This window comes from Henckelia pumila, chromosome 1, assembly GCF_033568475.1.
Source record: "Henckelia pumila isolate YLH828 chromosome 1, ASM3356847v2, whole genome shotgun sequence".
Taxonomy (NCBI): domain Eukaryota; kingdom Viridiplantae; phylum Streptophyta; class Magnoliopsida; order Lamiales; family Gesneriaceae; genus Henckelia; species Henckelia pumila.
The window spans coordinates 103,729,529-103,748,995 of record NC_133120.1 but is presented as its reverse complement, the minus strand read 5'-3'; the positions used below and the strand labels follow the sequence as shown (position 1 = coordinate 103,748,995).

At 33.4% G+C, this 19,467-nt stretch overlaps 2 protein-coding genes across 2 annotated transcripts; both read left to right on the top strand.

The window, feature by feature from the left end:
• The first annotated feature begins 5,531 nt into the window (after positions 1-5,531).
• On the top strand, positions 5,532-9,202 carry LOC140890335 (AT-hook motif nuclear-localized protein 1-like). The gene is made up of 6 exons (XM_073298094.1): positions 5,532-5,560; positions 5,972-6,363; positions 7,738-7,805; positions 7,897-8,028; positions 8,405-8,566; positions 8,675-9,202. Exons 1-6 carry the CDS (start codon positions 5,535-5,537, stop codon positions 8,897-8,899), a joined length of 1,005 nt encoding a protein of 334 aa, XP_073154195.1. The 5' UTR covers positions 5,532-5,534; the 3' UTR covers positions 8,900-9,202.
• A 7,866-nt stretch (positions 9,203-17,068) lies between these two features.
• LOC140881835 (germin-like protein subfamily 1 member 17) lies at positions 17,069-18,199 on the top strand. The gene is made up of 2 exons (XM_073287446.1): positions 17,069-17,248; positions 17,460-18,199. The coding sequence occupies exons 1-2, from the start codon at positions 17,128-17,130 to the stop codon at positions 18,020-18,022; spliced, it is 684 nt and encodes a 227-aa protein (XP_073143547.1). The 5' UTR covers positions 17,069-17,127; the 3' UTR covers positions 18,023-18,199.
• Positions 18,200-19,467: the final 1,268 nt, after the last annotated feature.

Here is a 19,467-nt window from a genome sequence, read left to right as displayed (position 1 = left end):
TTGTAATTTGAAAATTAGTTTCATTAAAAAATTTATTTTATATGAAAAGTTGTATTTGTAGTTTATATTAAATATAATTTTTTGTCATTAAAAAAAGAAACAAATAGGAAAGTGTGTAAATTTTAAAATGATAGATTTTGAACACAAAATTAGGAAAGAATATGCAAGGCTAATAATGTCAATCTAAAAAATAAATAGATGAAGTGGAGTGTGATTAACATTTTTTGGAGTGTAAATAACACTTCCATAATAATATTAGTAATTAAAATTAATAATCACGTAACAATAATACAAAAATAAAAAATAAAATGGTTAAATAATAATTATAATATTTCATTGAAAGAGAATTATTTTTTAAAAAATAAATTATAATAATAAAATTAATATTAATAGTTATATTAGTTTTATCATGATAACGGTAATTGTATAATAATTAATATCTATAAATTTAATTATTTAATAATTAATAATAATAGTAATAATTACAACATATTTAGTCGTTATTTTTTTTGAATTTTAGATAAGAAATTATTTGATAATTAAAAATAATTACATTTCATTTATATTTCATTTTTCTGATATCAATAATTTGATTGTAATTAGAGTTGTTAGATGGGTTGCACCGCCCCAACCTGCCCCGCGGCTCGTTTAGGTCCGCCTCAAAATATACTATCAAACCCCAACCCACCCTGACCCACGTCTCGTTTAGGCCCGCCTCCAAACAAGCCATAAAAACCCCAACCCACCTTGCCCGACTGCGCCATCGCGGGTTGCATGCTTGGCGAACCAACCCGTCAATTTTTTTAAACATAAAAATAACACAAAAATTCAAAAAACATCATTAGTATTTGAGATTAAAAATCATATCATTAATGTTACACAATAACTAAAAATAAATGTCACAATCAACCAAATCATATAAAATTTTGATATTAACTATTATATTTTGTATAAAAAATTACATACCCAAATGATATGAATAATATAAATAGTTATTTAACCATAAAAATCATAATAATAATGTAAGATATTAATAATACATCAAATATTAGTTAATTTTTTTTTAAAAAAAAACATTGTTTGAATATAAGTGTTTTTATGTTCATAATCGAAAAAAAATGAAAATTTTATTTTTTTAAAACTGGCAGGCCAGCTCGCCCCTCCCCCTCAACCCGTGGCCCGTTTGGGTTGGCCCACTTAGGCCCGTCTACGGGCCAGTAAAACCATAACCCAACCCGTCAATTTTTCATGATGGGACGGGTTAGCCAGACGAGTCTGACCCATTTTGACGTCTCTAACTAAAACAAGGCTACCATTTCATTCCGAAGTTGGTTTTATTCCAACTTTATTTTATTCTAATATATCAATCATGACCTAAATATTATGTAATTTACACGCGTGCATTGTGTTAACTTATGAATATTTGCACGCACACGCAATGTTAACTTGAATAGTTGCTGGTAGAGTTGGTCTTCGGTGATACGATTTGGCAAATCTATATCTATAAAACGAGTTGATTCCAGGGGCGTAGTCAAAAAAAAATTTCACCCTGGGCTGACTGATTCCATGAAAAAATTAAAATAATTTAAATAAATATTTAAAAAGTAAAATATATTAAAAATATAATTTATAATCAAAGAACACTCGCAAAACATTTAATGATAACTATAAATATTATATAGTGACAAAAAAAATATAAACTACTAAAGATGTGATCGATGTTACAAGTGAGATGACTTCGAAAAAATGTTGGTGGTTGTAAAAAAATTAAGTTTTATATACATAATATATTAAACCATCGCATTCAATTGATATCCTTACAATATACTCAAAATAAAAAATATGATGTCTCAAATAATATAATACATCATGAAAAATTTAAACATAAACTACTCAAAAACACCTCATTTATGATCAAAGAAATGAAGAAACATTAAATATATAAATCCTAAAAATAAATTAATTGAAAATACAGACCATTTCCATTTTCCAATTAAAAAAATAAAAAAATGTCATAGAAAGTTAGATTAAATCATTTTAAAAAGTCCACTTCACAATTATTTACAAGAAACCCACAATTGCACACATCACAGTTCAAAAATAACAAAATATAATTTTAGAAAATACAAAAGTCTTGATAAAAATTGAACTTTTAGAGCAATTGGAAGGAAACATGACTGGAAGAGAGTTGTTTTCTCTTTCTTTGAATTTTTTTTAATAAATCAAACCAAACAAAACTCACAAATATATTTTAAAAAATAAGTTGGACCAAATATTGGGCTAATTAAAAAATTTAACCTGGGCTAAGAGTACACATATATTATAACTAATAATTTTAAAAAAAAATTGACCCTGGGCTGGAGCCCATCCCAACCTTTGGGGTGGCTCCGCCCCTGGTTGATTCGATCCATATTTGGATTGAAAAATAATAATTTTGACATAAAAAAATAACGTTTTTTTAAGGTTTGAATCGGTCGGATATTCGCATTGCATAATTGACTTATGAGATAAGATTGTCTCGTAGAAATTTTTGTATTGCAAATATTGATGATGGCTGTAGCTTATATTACAACAAAGTTCGAAGTTTCAGATGGAATTTTAAGTTTTGGATCCAATTATAAAAATTATTTTCCCCAAAGTATTTTTATTTTTATTATTATTATTTGAAAAACAAAGAATATCCACACACGTTGAGATATGTATTTTCTTTGCTGTCTAAACTTCATCTTAGTTTAGCAAAATATATATACATATATTATTATATATACATATATACATATATTATTATATATACATATATATATATATATATATATATATATGGACTTATTTATTTATTGAAGGAATTGGTTAACACTATATAATATCATCTATAGATGATGGGTGGCAGACAAATATTTTTTTCTTTAGTTGGCAACACATGATGAGATGTGTAAGGATTGAATTTTTCTAAATTTGAAGTAAAATTGTTCATGAAAATAATTTTTCTAAACACACTTTTGCAAAATTTTATAATTTTTAAATAAAATTCTCACCAAGCATGTAAACAATATACTCCTTCATTAAATTAAAGTATTTACAAATAAAAAACATAAATATAGGCAGCTGTGTTTTTATGGGTAATTTGTCTTTGTCAACTAGGATTATTCTATGCTCCACATGGATTACTTTTTCTTTCATGATGTGGTCAAATATCAATCATTAGATTATCAATATATATTTCAATTTTCATAAAAATATAAAGGTCTCACTAGATCTTATGATTTTAAAATAGGAAGAAAAATACATTCAGCGTGGCATAGACTAGCCCTCGACTAGAAGACAAAAATTGTCGTGGTTCTAAAGGAATTTAATTAAATTATTGTAGATGTACCGCATGTCATGAAATGCATACATATTCACACACACACACACTCTCAAACAAATATACGTACAATATTGCATACATACATTTATATATTATTATTATTATTAAGATAAATTGGTTTATATTTAAATTATATCGTGTCATTGTTTTTATTAATTGTATATTTGTTGCTTTCTCAAATTTATACTAGTTAATATTGAATTAATTCTGATAAATAATATATCGTTCTTATCTAAAACCAACTTTACTATATTATAATAATTTGGATTATTATATAGCTGATGCTTTGTTCTTAATGGTAACTTATTTACATCAATATTAATTTAAAAGTTAAATAATTTTTGTCATAATTATTTAATAGGTGTAATCATATATACTTCTCCACATGGTTACATTCATTTCCCTTGGTCAATACGTGAGAAAGATGTGCTTTTATTAATTATTACTCAAATAACAATATATAATTTGAATGAATATTTTGCAATTATTGCTTCTTTCCTTGGGAGAGTTTCAATTATTGCTTTTTCCAATGTAGTTAATGCCAGTAATTAATTATCCCTCCAACAAATTTTTTTTTGATGAATTATCCCTCCAACAATTTTTTTTAAATATGAATTATTCCTCCTAAAAAATTATTATATTTTATTGTGCGAACACCATATGAGTATAATATATTTTTAAAATATTGTTTTATCAAGGAATTAACTTGTAACAAGGAACAAATTTGATGTTAAATTTCCTAATTTTTTTTGTTTTGTAATAAAATAAAAAAGTTAAAATTGGAGAAATCTCATAATGGGGGCATAAGCATGCTTTTTGAAATTTGAAAAGTGAAAGGAAGAGTGGGTATGGGTTGATGTCTTTTATTCTCACTAGGTTGATAGCTCATGTTGAATGTTACAACGATATTAGGTATTACAGTTAATTATCTTATAATATTTTCTCAAATCTAAATTAGTGTTAGTGTTTTCATTTTATTATGGTTTTTGAAATTTCGATAATAATTTAGTGTAACGTGTTTTCAGTTGATAGCCGTATCTTTTTTTGATAATACGAATACAAATATATCATGGTATAAAATGTGTGTAAATGTGAGTCAAAGACTATTTGGGACCAAAAGTTTTCCACTATATGGTATGGGTGATGACTGTTTCAATGGAGAGTGACGCAACAAATCTTGTATCCTACATCTAAAATCATAACTGAAGTTTGAAGCTCTAACTTTGGTACTTTTTAATTTTTTTTAAATTCTGTACTAAATATAATGAAAAGGGAAAAACCCGTTTGCCTTATAATTCTGGTAATAAGAATTAAGAAAGAACTGAAAAAAAGGATTTAGAAAAAATAACATACACAAAGGATATTTTATATGTTTCGATATATATATAAAATATCCTTTGTGTATGTTATTTTTTCTAAATCCTTTTTTTCAGTTCTTTCTTAATTCTTATTACCAGAATTATAAGGCAAACGGGTTTTTCCCTTCTCATTATATTTAGTACAGATTTTAAAAAAAATTAAAAAGTATATATATATATATATAGAATTTTTTTCAAGTACCCACCTACCATGCCCATCAATGATGTGACACTATTCTATTGGACCTATATTTTATCATATCTTTATCACATCCAATAGAATAGTGCCACATCATTGGTGACATGGTGATGAGCATAATAGATGAGCACTTAAAAGAAACTCTATATATATATATATAATATTCTTCTTCTCCTTTTCGAGCATACCTAGTCAAGAGTAATAAATACGATTGTTTTTATAATTTTTTTTTCGATTTTTATCATATTATAATATCTCATTGAAATTTTGAATACACTGCGCCATCTATATTATTTTATACACGGATATTGATCAAATATGTTACATAAACAAATATACATGGGGATATATTATTATTTAATATTTGTATTTGTTTTAGAAGAGGATGATGGTTGTCTTCATGCCTTCGCAACCTAATTCACTTTTCCCAACCACAAATTACTTTCTTTTTATTTCTATTTTCTCCGGACTTCAACCATTTTATAAAGCATGATATATAATTTGTGAACAAATGTAATTTCATTTAATAATTTTAAAATGACCAAATATTATATATATTTATTTATTTACCAGTTTGAAGTCTTAAATTCGGACAATTATGGGAAAAGTTATGAACCTACGCTATGCTTGCTTTAAGTAACACTTCAAATCTTATTTTCATATTTTTCTCATCACCAACCAAAGCCCGAAAATCATTACTTATTAGAAAATCCATTGTTAATTTTTTTAAATCTTTTGTTCGCTTTGTCTTCCTGTTTCATCTTCATTGATAGCAAAATCATCATTCGTAGCTCAGTTTCAGTTTGATTTCACTGTACTTTATTTCAGCTATGCAAAAACTCATTATAGATTCTCAACTGTTAAAGGTGAAATCTTGGGGACTTCCTGAATTGGGTTGTGTATTTTGAGGTGTTTCTATTTTATAATTTTTTGTTTCTTTGCAAAAGTGGATTTTTTGATTTTGCCTCACTTTACAGAGTGATTTTGAGATATCTTGAAAGGCTGGGGTTTTGAATTGTGAATTTGTTTTCGTGGAATTTGAAATAGGGAAGGTACTAATTATACTATGAGTAGCAGTGGAATAGCAGTGGCGGGATCAGATGCTACCATAGACTACCATTTAGCTCCCAGAACCACTGAAGGAAACCCAAATCAAGTAACTGGATCAGCACCACCACTGCCACCGGTTTCTATCTCGCCTCCGACGGACACGGCTGCCGTAGTTGGCGGCGCCGTCTCTTTGAAGAAGAAGAGGGGCAGACCCAGGAAGTATGGCCCCGATGGCTCCGTGTCTTTGACCCTTTCACCGAAGCCACTCTCTTCCTCGGCGCCACCTCCGGTGATTGACTTCTCCTCCGTGCAAAAACGGGGTAAAGTACGTTATGCCGGTGGCTCCGCCACCAAGATGCAAGAGCTGAGAATGGAGACTGAGAGTTTGGGTAATCCACAGATAATTCTAGAATATACTATTAATCGTATATGCGTTTGTTTTTTTGCTGCATGCATGTTGATAAATCTTTGCTCGTTTACTGATCTGTTCTTGGTTGATATGAATCCTAAGTGTCAATGATGTTTTCGGAACGTCGAATGTTTTATGTTGGGAGTGAAGCAGTGGGACCTGTGCATAAATGTGAAGAGTAATAGCTTGTGCAAATGGGTGGTTGTAAGAATCAAGTGGGTTTATGGGTTGTTGTGGGATCAAGGAATCTTGATATTATAGCTTTTATGAGGCGCTTTTGCCCTTTAAGAGAGAAGGGTTTGGTTTATTGAAGTTGCCTTCTTGAAATAATTTACTTGTCCATGGTTTTGCCTTTGTTCAAATCTCTTTGGTGGGAGGGAAAAAATTATTAGATTACTAATTAAATCACTATTATTGGATACGGATATTGTTTCATTTTTACCATCACATTATTTCGGATGCATGACACTCACCACTTGGACTGTTTTCTAATGACTTTCATAGTAATTATGCAGTTGACCAGCTTGCAAACTAAATTATGACTAAATGTTGATCAAAATGGTTCAGATGATCTGGTGGGATATTATCCTTGTAACAGTGTTTCTGTCTGTCTGAGTGGTTTAGATTGTTAAAATTTGGCAGTTTTTTTCGTTGTTTAAATTTCGTATAATTTACTGTCCATGAAGCTCTTCCGGTCATCTGAAATTGACTGAAGCTTTTCTCCTTAAACGTTTCTCTATTTCCTCTGTTTTCCATCCTTTCTTTAGACTGCATGACATTGAACTTGATAGTGCATATTATTGATTCTTCTGTGTAATATATTCTGCTGCAAAATTGATCTTTAAAATCCTATCGAAGTTTGGTCTTGACCGCTTGAACAGTCGAGCATTTGTGATCTTATCATGTGTTCGTTGTATAATTTGCCCTGTTTTAACAAAGTTGCTGTGGTTAGAGTTGCTGAAAATAGGTGTTTTCAAGTATCTATCTTTTTCCTAAAAGCCCATCCTCAGCTCTTGGGATAAGTTTGATGTCCTAGTACGTTGATTGTTCTCTTTCCATTGATCAGGATACAACCTTAGCTCATCTCTAATGGTGCATTTTGTGTCTTAATCCGAAATCAGACGACACCTTGTAATATGCACAATCTCTTGAGCTTTAAAAGAAAATGCGCTCAACTTCAATGAAATGCATTTGTCAGCATGCTTTTCACTGTGTGCTGATAGTGCTGCCTCTTGCTATGTTGGAATTCCCTGCATAAATTTTGTATTAGGCCGAATATTTTCCCATTCATCTGCATACTAGTGCTCTTTTGCTGGTACGGGCAAAGTGATTGCTGACACTGAACTTTTGTTAGGTGAATGGGTTTCATGTTCTGTTGGTGCTAATTTTACACCTCATATCATCGCTGTCGGTGCTGGAGAGGTAAGATATTGATGATACGTGGAATTTCCGTACCGATTAATTTAATTATTGGTTGTAGGGATATTAACAAATTTATTTTTGGTGGCCTTAGGACATCACGATGAAGGTCATATCCTTCTCTCAACAAGGTCCTCGAGCGATTTGCATTCTGTCTGCTAATGGTGTAGTTTCAAGCGTCACTCTGCGGCAACCTGATTCTTCTGGCGGCACATTGACATATGAGGTGCTGCAATCATCTAACTAACAAAATTCTACATTCCAAAATCTCTTTCATTGTTCCCATTTTACATCTTTTAACATATTGATCGAGAATAAAAATTCCTGTCCAGTATAATTCGACATATCGACTACATGCATTGATTTAAATGTCCTTTTTTCTTGGTCTTTATGATGCCTAAATCAATGTTTGTTTACTCAATATTCTAATAAGTTCATTTTTAAATACACGTTCTTCCATTTTTGACTAAGATTGCGTGCGGTATGCATAACTCGTACTCTCTAATTCAGAATATCTTGATATCTTCTCATGCATCTGATGGCAAAATGCTGTTTTTTCATGGACCAGAGTGTTTTAATAACTTGTTGCATCTGTTGTTTAGGGTCGCTTTGAGATACTCTCGTTGAATGGTTCATTTATGCCATCTGAGACTGGTGGAGTAAGAAACAGATCTGGTGGTATGAGCGTTTCTTTGGCTAGTCCTGATGGTCGCGTTTTAGGTGGTGGAGTTGCTGGCCTATTAGTAGCGGCCAGTCCTGTGCAGGTGCGTCTTTTTTTGCTCGAATGTTTTTTTTTCCCCTGCATTCTAGCTTGTCAAGGTTTGGAAAGCATAATAAACTTTGATTATATGACGTGTTTCACCGTAAAGTAGATTGTGGTGGGTAGTTTTCTGGCTGGAAACCAGGTCGAGCAGAAGACAAAGAAACACAAACCCGAGCCAATGGCTATCATACCTACTGCTGCTTTACCCATCTCAAGTGCAGGGATGGACCGCTCCAATCAGACTTCCGCCTTGTTCCGTGGAGATAGCTGGTCGTCCATGCCCCCAGGCTCGAGGACTAACCCCACCGACATCAACGTTCCCTTAAGTGGATAGCTTAGCCACTGCGTACCCGCATTTTTTTAACACGTACAGTTGCAACTGACGGATTGGAATTGCAGTGAAGGCTTGCATGTGTAGTAACTTAGTGTAGTAGACTAGTAGGTCCAATTTCTGTGTCTACTTGTTGTTAGTTGAACTTGAACCCCATTATGTATGTGTTTCTTTCTTTGGAACAGCTCAAGAGTTTTTTTAGGAAGAGCTCTGCTCACTCCAATGTGCTAAAAGGAACAGTAACTATTATTAGGAAAATGTTGTACGTACAATGAGAGTTATAAATTGGGTTATAAATTATAAAATTATCCCTGCACGTAATTTGGAAAAAAATCTTTCAAAAATGCATTTATGATAGTTTTGTACTTTTAAATGTATTAATTCGTTTTCATGGTTCCGTGTAGGGGTGCAAACGAACCGAATAGAGCCGAATAATGGTAAAATTTTAAGGTTCGAATTCGGCTCGATAAGAGTATATTCGAGTTCGAGCTCGATTCGAAGTTAGATAATTTCAAATATTTTGGCTCGAGTTCGGTTCGAAATGAAGTTTGAGTTCGAGTTCGGTTCGAAATATTCGAACCTATTCGTGAACTATTCGGATATTATGGTTCGAAAGCTCGAAATGTATATATATTATTATATAATTATATTATATTAATTAAATATTAAGGCTCGCGAACTATTCGCGAACTATCGAACAGAGTAATTTCGGCTCGAGCTCGGCTCGAAAAAAAGTTCGAACATGTTCGAATTCGGCTCGAGTTCGATAAGCTCGAATACGAATCAAATATTTATCGAGCGGGCTCGTAAAGCTCACAAACAGGTTCGGTTCATTTGCATCCCTAGTTTCGTGTATGCATACTAATATATATAAATTAAATTAATTAAATAAATAATAGCATCATGGTTCAGCGTATGCATACTAATATATATAAATTAAATTAATTAAATATTAAAAAAAAATAATTAAATAATTAAATAAATAAAAGCATCAGTCGTAGGGGAAATTTTAATGATTAGTCATAATTCGTACATGAGAAAAATAATAATTATAATGGTTTTCAATTAATCTATAAATTTAATTTGTCTGAATGAATATGATGTAATAATTCAAAATTAGTTTGTACCTTATTATTTCTATAACTATTTTAGGATTTCAGAATCGGATGCTTTCATGGTTACCAGCATCGGACCGATATGATATTTGAACAAGTCTTTTGTGAAGAGATTTACTGATCTATGCTTATAAGATTAGGAGAAATGACCTATATTTGTATTCAAAAATAATATTTGTTTTTCATAAGTCGATTCGATTCATATATTTATTTATAAATTTGACTCATGAGACGTGTTAGGAATCGATTCGAAATTTGGTATTTCGAGAATTCACCTTGCAAGCAAACAAGAACAATAATCCCAGAAACACCGATAAAACCAACGCACACCGATCAAACTCAAACACTCACGCGAAAGCAATAAACAACGCAAGTATTTACGTGGTTCGACAATGAATTTGCCTACGTTCATGGGAGAGCAACACAACCATTAATCACCAATAGAACAATCCAAGCTCAAGAACAGAACTTATTACAGAGATAGACCAGAAAACTCTTAATGCTAGATACAGACACGATTCAAACTATTGATACTTGAATCTTTCCGTCACAATCTCCGCCCAAGTTTTCTCCTCCGAAATCTCTCATTCTCCTCTCTCAATATATTCTGAAGAATTTGATTTTATGTTATGTTCGTTGCGACCATCTTCCATCTGCTTATATAGAGAATTACACCGACTTTTATCTTGGGCTTTAGGTCAACAGTAACTTACAGACCAATTATAAAGTCAACATGGTCCAGTCCGATAAGTCTTCATTCATCAGTCTGATCTGCTCTCGCACTTCGATCTGCATCGATCTGCCTGCAAGCTTCCAGCTTTACGAAAACTTCATCTGACTTCTAACCAAGTTATAATACTCGAGCAATCTATCTGCATGAACTCATCCGAAGACTCATCTGACCATCACATCGATCTGATCCCAGTATTCGATCCGATCTCTTTTCTATTACCATTCAATCTGATAGAAGCATACTTCAACAATCTCCACCTTGATTCTTTCAGGTTGAATGTTGCTCTCCATCCTAGCCCCCTTGGCTAATTCCCAACCACTGTATTAACTAAGTCCAAACATTTCTTGAACTTAGCATACGGCAGTGACTTCGTCATAGCATCTGCAGGGTTTTCTTCTGATGCTATCTTCACAAGGATCACATCTCCTTTTTCAATCACATCTCTCACGAAATGCATCTTTACATCTATGTGTTTCGATAGTTCATGATAGACTTGGTGTTTCGTCAAGTGTATTGCACTTTGATTGTCACAGTGTACTACAACTTGATCTTGTTTTACACCCAACTCCGCTATCATCCCTTTTAACCACAATTCTTCCTTTATGACCTCAGTAACAGCTATGAATTCTGCCTCAGTGGTAGAAAGGGCAACCACTGACTGTAGATTTGACTTCCAGGTGATCGCTGTGCCATAAAAGGTGAACACATAACCAGTCAACGACTTTCTAGTGTCTAAGTTTTCAGCAAAATCTGAATCCACATATCCAACTACCGGATCAATCCCATCTTGCTGTTTTTCAAACTTCAACCCCAATCCAGTTGCGTTTATGAGATATCGGAGAATCCATTTCAGAGCTTCCCAATGATATGTTCATGGATTAGCCATGAATCTTGACACCACACTGATTGCGTATGCCAGATCAGGCCTACTACACATCATTCCATATATGAGACTCCCCACTCCACTAGCATATGGAATACCAGCCATCTTCCTCTTGTCTTCCTCACTTTCAGGTGACTGATTCACAGATAGCTTCAAATGCTGTCCCAAAGGGGTCAAGACAGATTTTGCATGATTCATGTTGTACCGGTACCGCAGAACAACCTTCTTCAAATAGTTCTTCTGACTTAGATGAATCTCCTGCCTTTTCCTGTTTCTCACTATGTCCATCCCCAAAATTCTCTTCGCTTCACCCAGATCTTTCATCTCAAACTCTGTGTTGAGCTATTTTTTCAAGGTTGATATCTCTGTCCTACTTTTACTTGTGATCAAGATATCATCAACGTAAATCAGTAGGTACAAGATAACCTGCCCATCATTCTTCTTCAGATAGACACACCTGTCATATTAGCTTCTCACAAAACCAATACCAATCATGAACTCATCAAACCTTTTGTTCCACTGTCTCGGACTCTGCTTTAGCCCATACAATGATTTTCTCAGTAAGCAGACTTTGTTTAGAATTTTTTGATGTATGAAGCCCTTTGGTTGTTCCATAAAAATGATTTCTTCTAGGTCACCGTGTAGAAACACAGTTTTCACATCATCTGCTCAAGCTCCAAGTTTAGTTGGTTCACCATTGCTAACATAATTCGGATGGAACAATGTTTGACCACTGAAGAATAGACCTCATTAAAATCTATCCCTTCTACTTGACCAAAACCCTTTGCAACCAATCTTGTTTTATACTTGATCTGATCTGTACCAGGAGTTCCTTCCTTCTGTTTATAGATCCACTTGCATCCCAATGTCTTTTGATGCTTCGGTCTGTCTACTAGCTTCCAGGTTTGATTCTTCTCAAGTGAGTTTATCTCTTCATTCATAGCTTCAATCCACTTATTTTTTTGTTTACTCTCCATAGCTTCATCATATGTATTCGGCTCTGAATACTACACCTCCTCAGCTACTGTCAGCGCATACCAAGCCAGATCAGCTTCACCAAACCTCTTAGGAGCTCTGATCTCCCTTCTGGTTCTGTCCCTTACAAGATTATAAGTACTTAAGTCCTCTTTTGGATCACTCAATGTCATATCATCATCTTGCATCTCATCTGACTCTTCATCTGGCACAGAAGACTCCACCTCAATCGGTAGTTTATCATTCACACTGATCTGACCGTCCTTTCCATCTGTATTCATTTTATATCCCAGTTTGGATTCATCAAACTTCACATCCCTGGTGTTGAAGCACTTTGGACCTCTTGAATCCAAGTTCCAAACCTTATAACCCTTCACACCATCCGGATACCCAATGAATATACATCTGACTGCCCTTGCTTCCAACTTGTCCTGTTTCAGATGAGCATATGCAAGACATCCGAATACCCTCAAGTTTGAGTAGTCTGCAGGTGTTCCACTCCATTTTCCATTGGTGTCTTGAAACCAATCGCGTTGGATGGACACCTATTGACCAAATAGCACGTAGTAGATAATGCTTCTCCCGAGAAGGACTTAGGTAGAGAAGCATTGATCAACATACATCTGACCATTTCCAGAAGAGTTCTGTTCATTCTCTCTGCCAGGCCATTTTGCTGTGGCGTTCCTTCCACTTTTCTGTGTCTGGTAATGCCCTTCTCCTTACATAACTTCACAAACTTATCTGATAAGTATTCCATCCCATTATCTGTTCTCAGGTGTTTAACTCTTTTATCACTCTTGTTCTCAACTGCCAGCAGTCATTCTCTAAACTTGTCATATGCTTCATCCTTGGTCTTTAAGATGAATATCCATACTCTCCTTGAGTAATCATCTATCAAAAACATGAAGTATCTGCCTCCACCATGAGTTTCTGTCCGAGAAGGACCCCATAGATCTGAATGAATGTAGGCCAATGGTTGCTCAGTTGTGTGACTTCCTTGACCAAACGATACTCTTTTTGATTTCCCAAGAGCACAACTATCACATAACTCCAGTGATTCAATCTTATCTCCACCTAACAGACCCTGTTTAGACAGCTCATGTAATCCCTTCTCACTTACATGTCTAAGCCTCAGATGCCATAGCTTGGTTCTGTCTTGCTGCTCCTAAATACTTGTTGTACTTCCAATAATCGTTTCACCTTGTAGTACATATAAGAAGTTTCTTTTGACAGCCTTCATAACAACCAGAGATCCTTTTGACACTGAGATACTTTCTGCTCCTGATTTGAATGAATATCCCTGAGCATCAAGCGTTTCCAATGATATCAAGTTTCTCTTCAACTCAGTCACATACCTCACCTTGGTGAGTACTCTGTCGATCCCATCATGCATCATTATTCTGATATTTTCAGAGCCTTTTATTCTGCATGACTGATTATTCCCCAACAGTACCATGCCCTGATCAGCTTCTTCCAGCTTTTCAAATCAAGATCTTATAGGACACATATGAAAGGAGCATCCTGAATCCAGTATCCACTCGTGGTTTTGATCACCTTTAGAAACCACCAATACTTCTGCTGAGTCATATCCATCTGTAGCTACGACCAGAGTACCATCTTCTTTGGATTTTTCCTGTTGCTTTCCTTTCCTTTTCGGACAATCTCTTCGCAGATGTCCAACCTTCTGACAAGCATAGCACTTCATATTACCCAAGTTTCTGTTCTGGTATCTTCCTTGACTCTTCGATCTGGACTTTGGCCTGTATTTCCCACTGGATGTCCTCTTATCACTTCTGCCTCTCGCCGTAAGACCTTCTCCATGTGATTTAGTATTTGTGTTTGACTTTCTCTGAAGTTCCTTAGATTGAATAGCAGACATAACTTCTTCCAAGGTTATCGTCTGTTCTCTTCCATACAGCAAAGCATCTCTGAAATTTTCATCTGCTTTTGGAAGAGCATTCAGAAGTATCAAAGCCCGATCTTCATCCTCTAGCTTTACTTCAATATTCTCCAAGTCATCCAATATCTTGGTGAATTCTTCGATCTGGTCTTCAAGGTTTTTCTCATCCTTAATCACAAAGGAATACAACCTCTGTTTCATGTATAGACGGTTAGCCAGAGATTTCGTCATGTATAGATTCTCAAGCTTAAGCCACACAGCCGCTGCAGATTCTTCTCTGGCTACCTCCCGAAGAGGTCTATCTCCCAGACAGAGAATAATTGCACTGTGTGCTTTCTCGAGTAGTTCATCCTTGTTCTTTATATCATCAGACATCTCCTCCTTCCTCTTAAGAGCTTCCACCAATCCTTGTTGTATCAGAATTGCCCGCATCTTAATTCTCCAGAGCGAGAAATCGTTCTTGCCCGTGAACTTCTCGATATCAAACTTCATTGATCCCACCATCTTTGCTTAGTTTCCCACAGACGGCGCCACTTGTTAGGAATCGATCCGAAATTTGGAATTCCGAGAATTCACCTCGCAAGCAAACAAGAACAATAATCCCAGAAACACCGATAAAACTAACGCACACAGATCAAACTCAAACACTCACGCGAAAGCAATAAACAACGCAAGTATTTACGTGGTTCGACAATGAATTTGCCTACGTTCATGGGAGATCAACACAATCACTTTATTAATCACCAACAGAACAATCCAAGCTCAAGAACAGAGCTTATTATAGAGATAGACCAGAAAACTCTTAATGCTAGATACAGACACGAGTCAAGCTATTGATACTTGAATCTTCCCGTCACAATCTCCGCCCAAGTTTTCTCCTCCGAAATCTCTCCTTCTCTCTCAATATATTCTGAAGAATTTGATTTTCTGTTATGTTCGTTGCGATCATCTTCTATCTGCTTATATAGAGAATTACACCGACTTTCATCTTGGGTTTTAGGTCAACAGTAACTTACGGCCCAATTATAAAGTCAACATGGTCCAGCCTGATAAGCCTTCATTCATCAGTCTGATCTGCTCTCGCACTTCGATCTGCATCGATCTGCTTGCAAGCTTCCAGCTTTACGGAAACTTCATCTGACTTCTAACCAAGTTACAATACTCGAGCAATCTATCTGCATGAACTCATCCGAAGACTCATCTGACCATCACATCGATCTGATCCCAATATTCGATTCGATCTTTTCTCTATTCCTATTCAATCTGATAGAAGCATACTTCAACAAGACGGTTACATAAAATTTTTTGTGTTAGTTGAAAAACATTTGATGAGAAAAAAATGTTCATACGATTTTGAAAATGATGTAAAAGGAGTAAGATTGAGAAACACTCTAATTGTAACATAAAAATAATCTAAAACAAGCATACTCCAGTTGTAACTTGTAACATAGAAAAATTTTAAATAATCATATCTCATAATGATCTCTGATAACACAGAAAAATCTTTAAAAAATAATAATATATTTTTTTAAATCTTACTTTGGTCTTCTCTTATATTTGTTGTATTTCTCACTTGCATCTCTTATTGCAAAAAATTATAAATAGGTAATTAGTGTCCAAATTCATAAATACAAGGAGGTGAATGTGAAAGACCGGTTTTCCAAATGTAGGTTTTTTTTTCCTCTTTAATATTTTTAAAAATGTTTTCAGTCGTCTCTTGGCTCCACGATTTTTCCTGGCTTGGTACATATTAAACTCTGGTAAAATATGTTCGGTGACCTAACACTAATAAATATTTATGTAAAATCAGATTTATTTGTTATAAAATGATGACTTGTTAAAAAATAGGATAATTAAATAAAATTATTTAAATTAGATATATAATGAATTAATAAATTGATATGTGATGATCTAAATAAATGAACTATTTATTCTGATCCAATTAACGAACTATTATGTATCGATGATCAAATAAATGAATTATAAAATCAGTTTTTATAGAATAATTGTTCAAATATATTTATTTTTAATTTTTTACAAAAACTTTAATAAAATTTTTTAATTTAAAAAAAAACAGTTAATAAATACTTGTCCAAACGAATTGAAAAAATAATTTAAGAAGTAAAAATAATAAAAATACTATTAAGTAACCGAAAGATGTTTCCTCTACCTTGAACAAGTACGACAAATTATATAATAATGGGCACTAAACAAAAATCAATTTACTATTTGATTGACGAGGTCGATAATCCCCTCCTCCTTCTAGGAATTATTTATCCAAATATTTCTTGTTCTTCTACGTACCCTTGTCGAGTCACCCACTGCTAATAAGGGAAGATTTTAGATAAACACGACAATTAATTGTGTATCTTAATTAACTAATCATATATAGTCAAAAGTTATTGAATTAAGACTGGGTAAGTTATCCAATTCCACAAGTAAATAAAACGTACAGGACAATTTCAAATATTAAGGAAAATAATTATTCGACCTGTTCAAATATTTCAACTATAAATACCCAATACATTTTGTGCATTCGAAACCACTTAATTCTCAAGCTCAATAATCACTTCAGCAGCAACAGTATTAATCCAGTGCATCAATTCATTCCTAATATTTTTAAAGATGGCCATTCGATTCTTTCTAGTTCTTCTCGTATCGACTTCGATTTGTTCGTTAACATTCGCGTCTGATCCTAGTCCTCTTCAAGACTTCTGTGTTGCCGTTGATGATGCAAAGGCTTCTGGTAATTAATTCCATGCAACTTTTTTAGCTTTATCCAAGTTATATATTAAAGTAATTTACTTAATTTAAAGGATTATTTTGATCAACTTATAAGAAACGTAACTTTATACCGTTTTATAAATATTATTTCATCATTAGTCGTTATATTATAACTCTATTTCCTTGCATGTTTTGTAAGTTCATGCAAAATTATATGTGTATGATGCATGCAGTGTTTGTGAACGGGAAGATATGCAAGAACCCGAATATGGTGTCGGCAGATGATTTCTATTTAAGTGGTCTGAACAAGCCCGGAAACACATCCAATCCATTAGGCTCAAGGGTTACTCCTGTTAATGTGAACCAAATTCCTGGACTCAACACTTTGGGCATTTCTTTGGTTCGAATTGATTATGCACCATACGGCCTCAACCCTCCTCACACGCATCCTCGTGCCACCGAAATCCTCGTCGTCGTTGAAGGAACTCTTTACGTCGGGTTTGTGACTTCGAATCCAGCAAACCCTAACCAAAAGAACAAGCTTTTTACCAAGACATTGCATAAAGGAGATGTGTTTGTGTTCCCTGAGGGCCTCGTTCATTTTCAGTTCAACACCGGAAAAACGAATGCGGTCGCCTTTGCCGGGTTGAGTAGCCAGAATCCTGGAGTGATCACCATTGCAAATGCTGTTTTTGGCTCCGAACCACCGATTTCTATCGATGTTCTTACCAAGGCATTCCAGGTTAACAAGAATGTGATCAAATATCTTCAAGGACAATTTTGGATTAACAACTAAAAAGAAAAATAGGCCACACGACCAATAAACTCCATCGATTCTCTTTTCTATTTATTTCTTTCATCAGTGTACGTAATAAGGAGTATATATATATATATATATGAATAAACAAACGGTACGGTTCTTTGATGCTGTAATAATCATGCACTTTGCCCAATAAATATGGATTGATATAGAATTGAAACTATACCATTTGCAGTATTCACGTTAATTATTTTCTTGAAAAACTTCTTTAATTAATAAATTATTGCACAAACTAGCTAGTATTGCAATATTGCATGTCCGATCTTTCTTGTCAGCTTGACGGGTGATTTGAATACGAGTTTAAAGTGAGTTATAATTTTTTTTAAATATAAATTAAAAATGAGTTATAAATATCAATATGACATTAATTAATATATTGCAAATGTTACATATTATTTCATACACACATCGTATCTGTCACAACTCACAACGATTAGTATTTAATTTCAACTCTTAAGAAAGTTAGTGTGTTTGGATGTCTAAACAATGAAATTTAATTTGGAATTGGATTTTGATTTATAATTAAAATTGGATCTTAAATCCATGGAATTGAAATTTTATTTTGGTGTTTAGAAAAAAAGTTAAAATATATTTTAAAATTTGATAGTATAAAATTTGAAAAAATGAAATTTTGTAAAAAAAAAATATATATTATAAAGAAAAATTCAAATTTATAAATAAAGTATATAAACTTATTATAAAAAATAATTTTATTATTTTATAAACCCAAATCTCGTGAAATTCGACCAATTTTGTCAAGATTTCACTTGACTAAAGTGAAATATTATGAAATCCCATCAAATATCAATCTCGTTTTGAAATCTGGTCTTGTCAAACACTAGGCTTCATTTGGGAGATGTGATTTGGAAGGAAAAGAAGGAAAATTAAATAAAACTTTAAAAAGTTGATTGTTTTGGAGTTTTCTAAAGGAAGGAAAAAGAAAGAAGGGCAGACGAAAATTTCTTCCATCTCAGCAAAAAAAATTTCCTTCCAAACGTGGTCGAAAATGGGAGGAAACACAAAAAAAATAAAAATTGATTTAAATAAATTTAACTCTTTTAATTTCTTTTCTTTCTTCAACTCTCAAACAAAGAAATACATCATTAATTCTCTTCTCTCCCTTTTCCTCACCTTCTAAAACGGTATTTTCTATTCCAAATCTTACCAAATCCCGTCTAATTCCAGTAATCCAAACATAGGAAATCATTAAAAATGGTATTCTAGGCTTTTGACTTAAAAAAAATCAATTTTCCGTGTTTGTTTAACTCAGATTCTGCATTAGCTTTTGTTTAAATTCATTGATATCTAAAAGCCGGTGGGATATAATTTTGTTTCTACAAAAAAAAGAAGAAAAATTTTAGTATTAGAATAGCTTATTCATCAACACTTCTAGCATTTTGTAGGATCGAGCGATTGTTGTT

Coding starts and splice junctions, on each gene's coding strand:
- LOC140890335 (XM_073298094.1), top strand. CDS start 5,535: ATGAACCTACGCTATGCTTGCTTTAA. Junction 5,561..5,971: donor CTACGCTATGCTTGCTTTAA/GTAACACTTCAA, acceptor AATTTGAAATAG/GGAAGGTACTAATTATACTA. Junction 6,364..7,737: donor AATGGAGACTGAGAGTTTGG/GTAATCCACAGA, acceptor AACTTTTGTTAG/GTGAATGGGTTTCATGTTCT.
- LOC140881835 (XM_073287446.1), top strand. CDS start 17,128: ATGGCCATTCGATTCTTTCTAGTTCTTCTCGTATCGACTTCGATTTGT. Junction 17,249..17,459: donor TGATGATGCAAAGGCTTCTG/GTAATTAATTCC, acceptor TGATGCATGCAG/TGTTTGTGAACGGGAAGATA.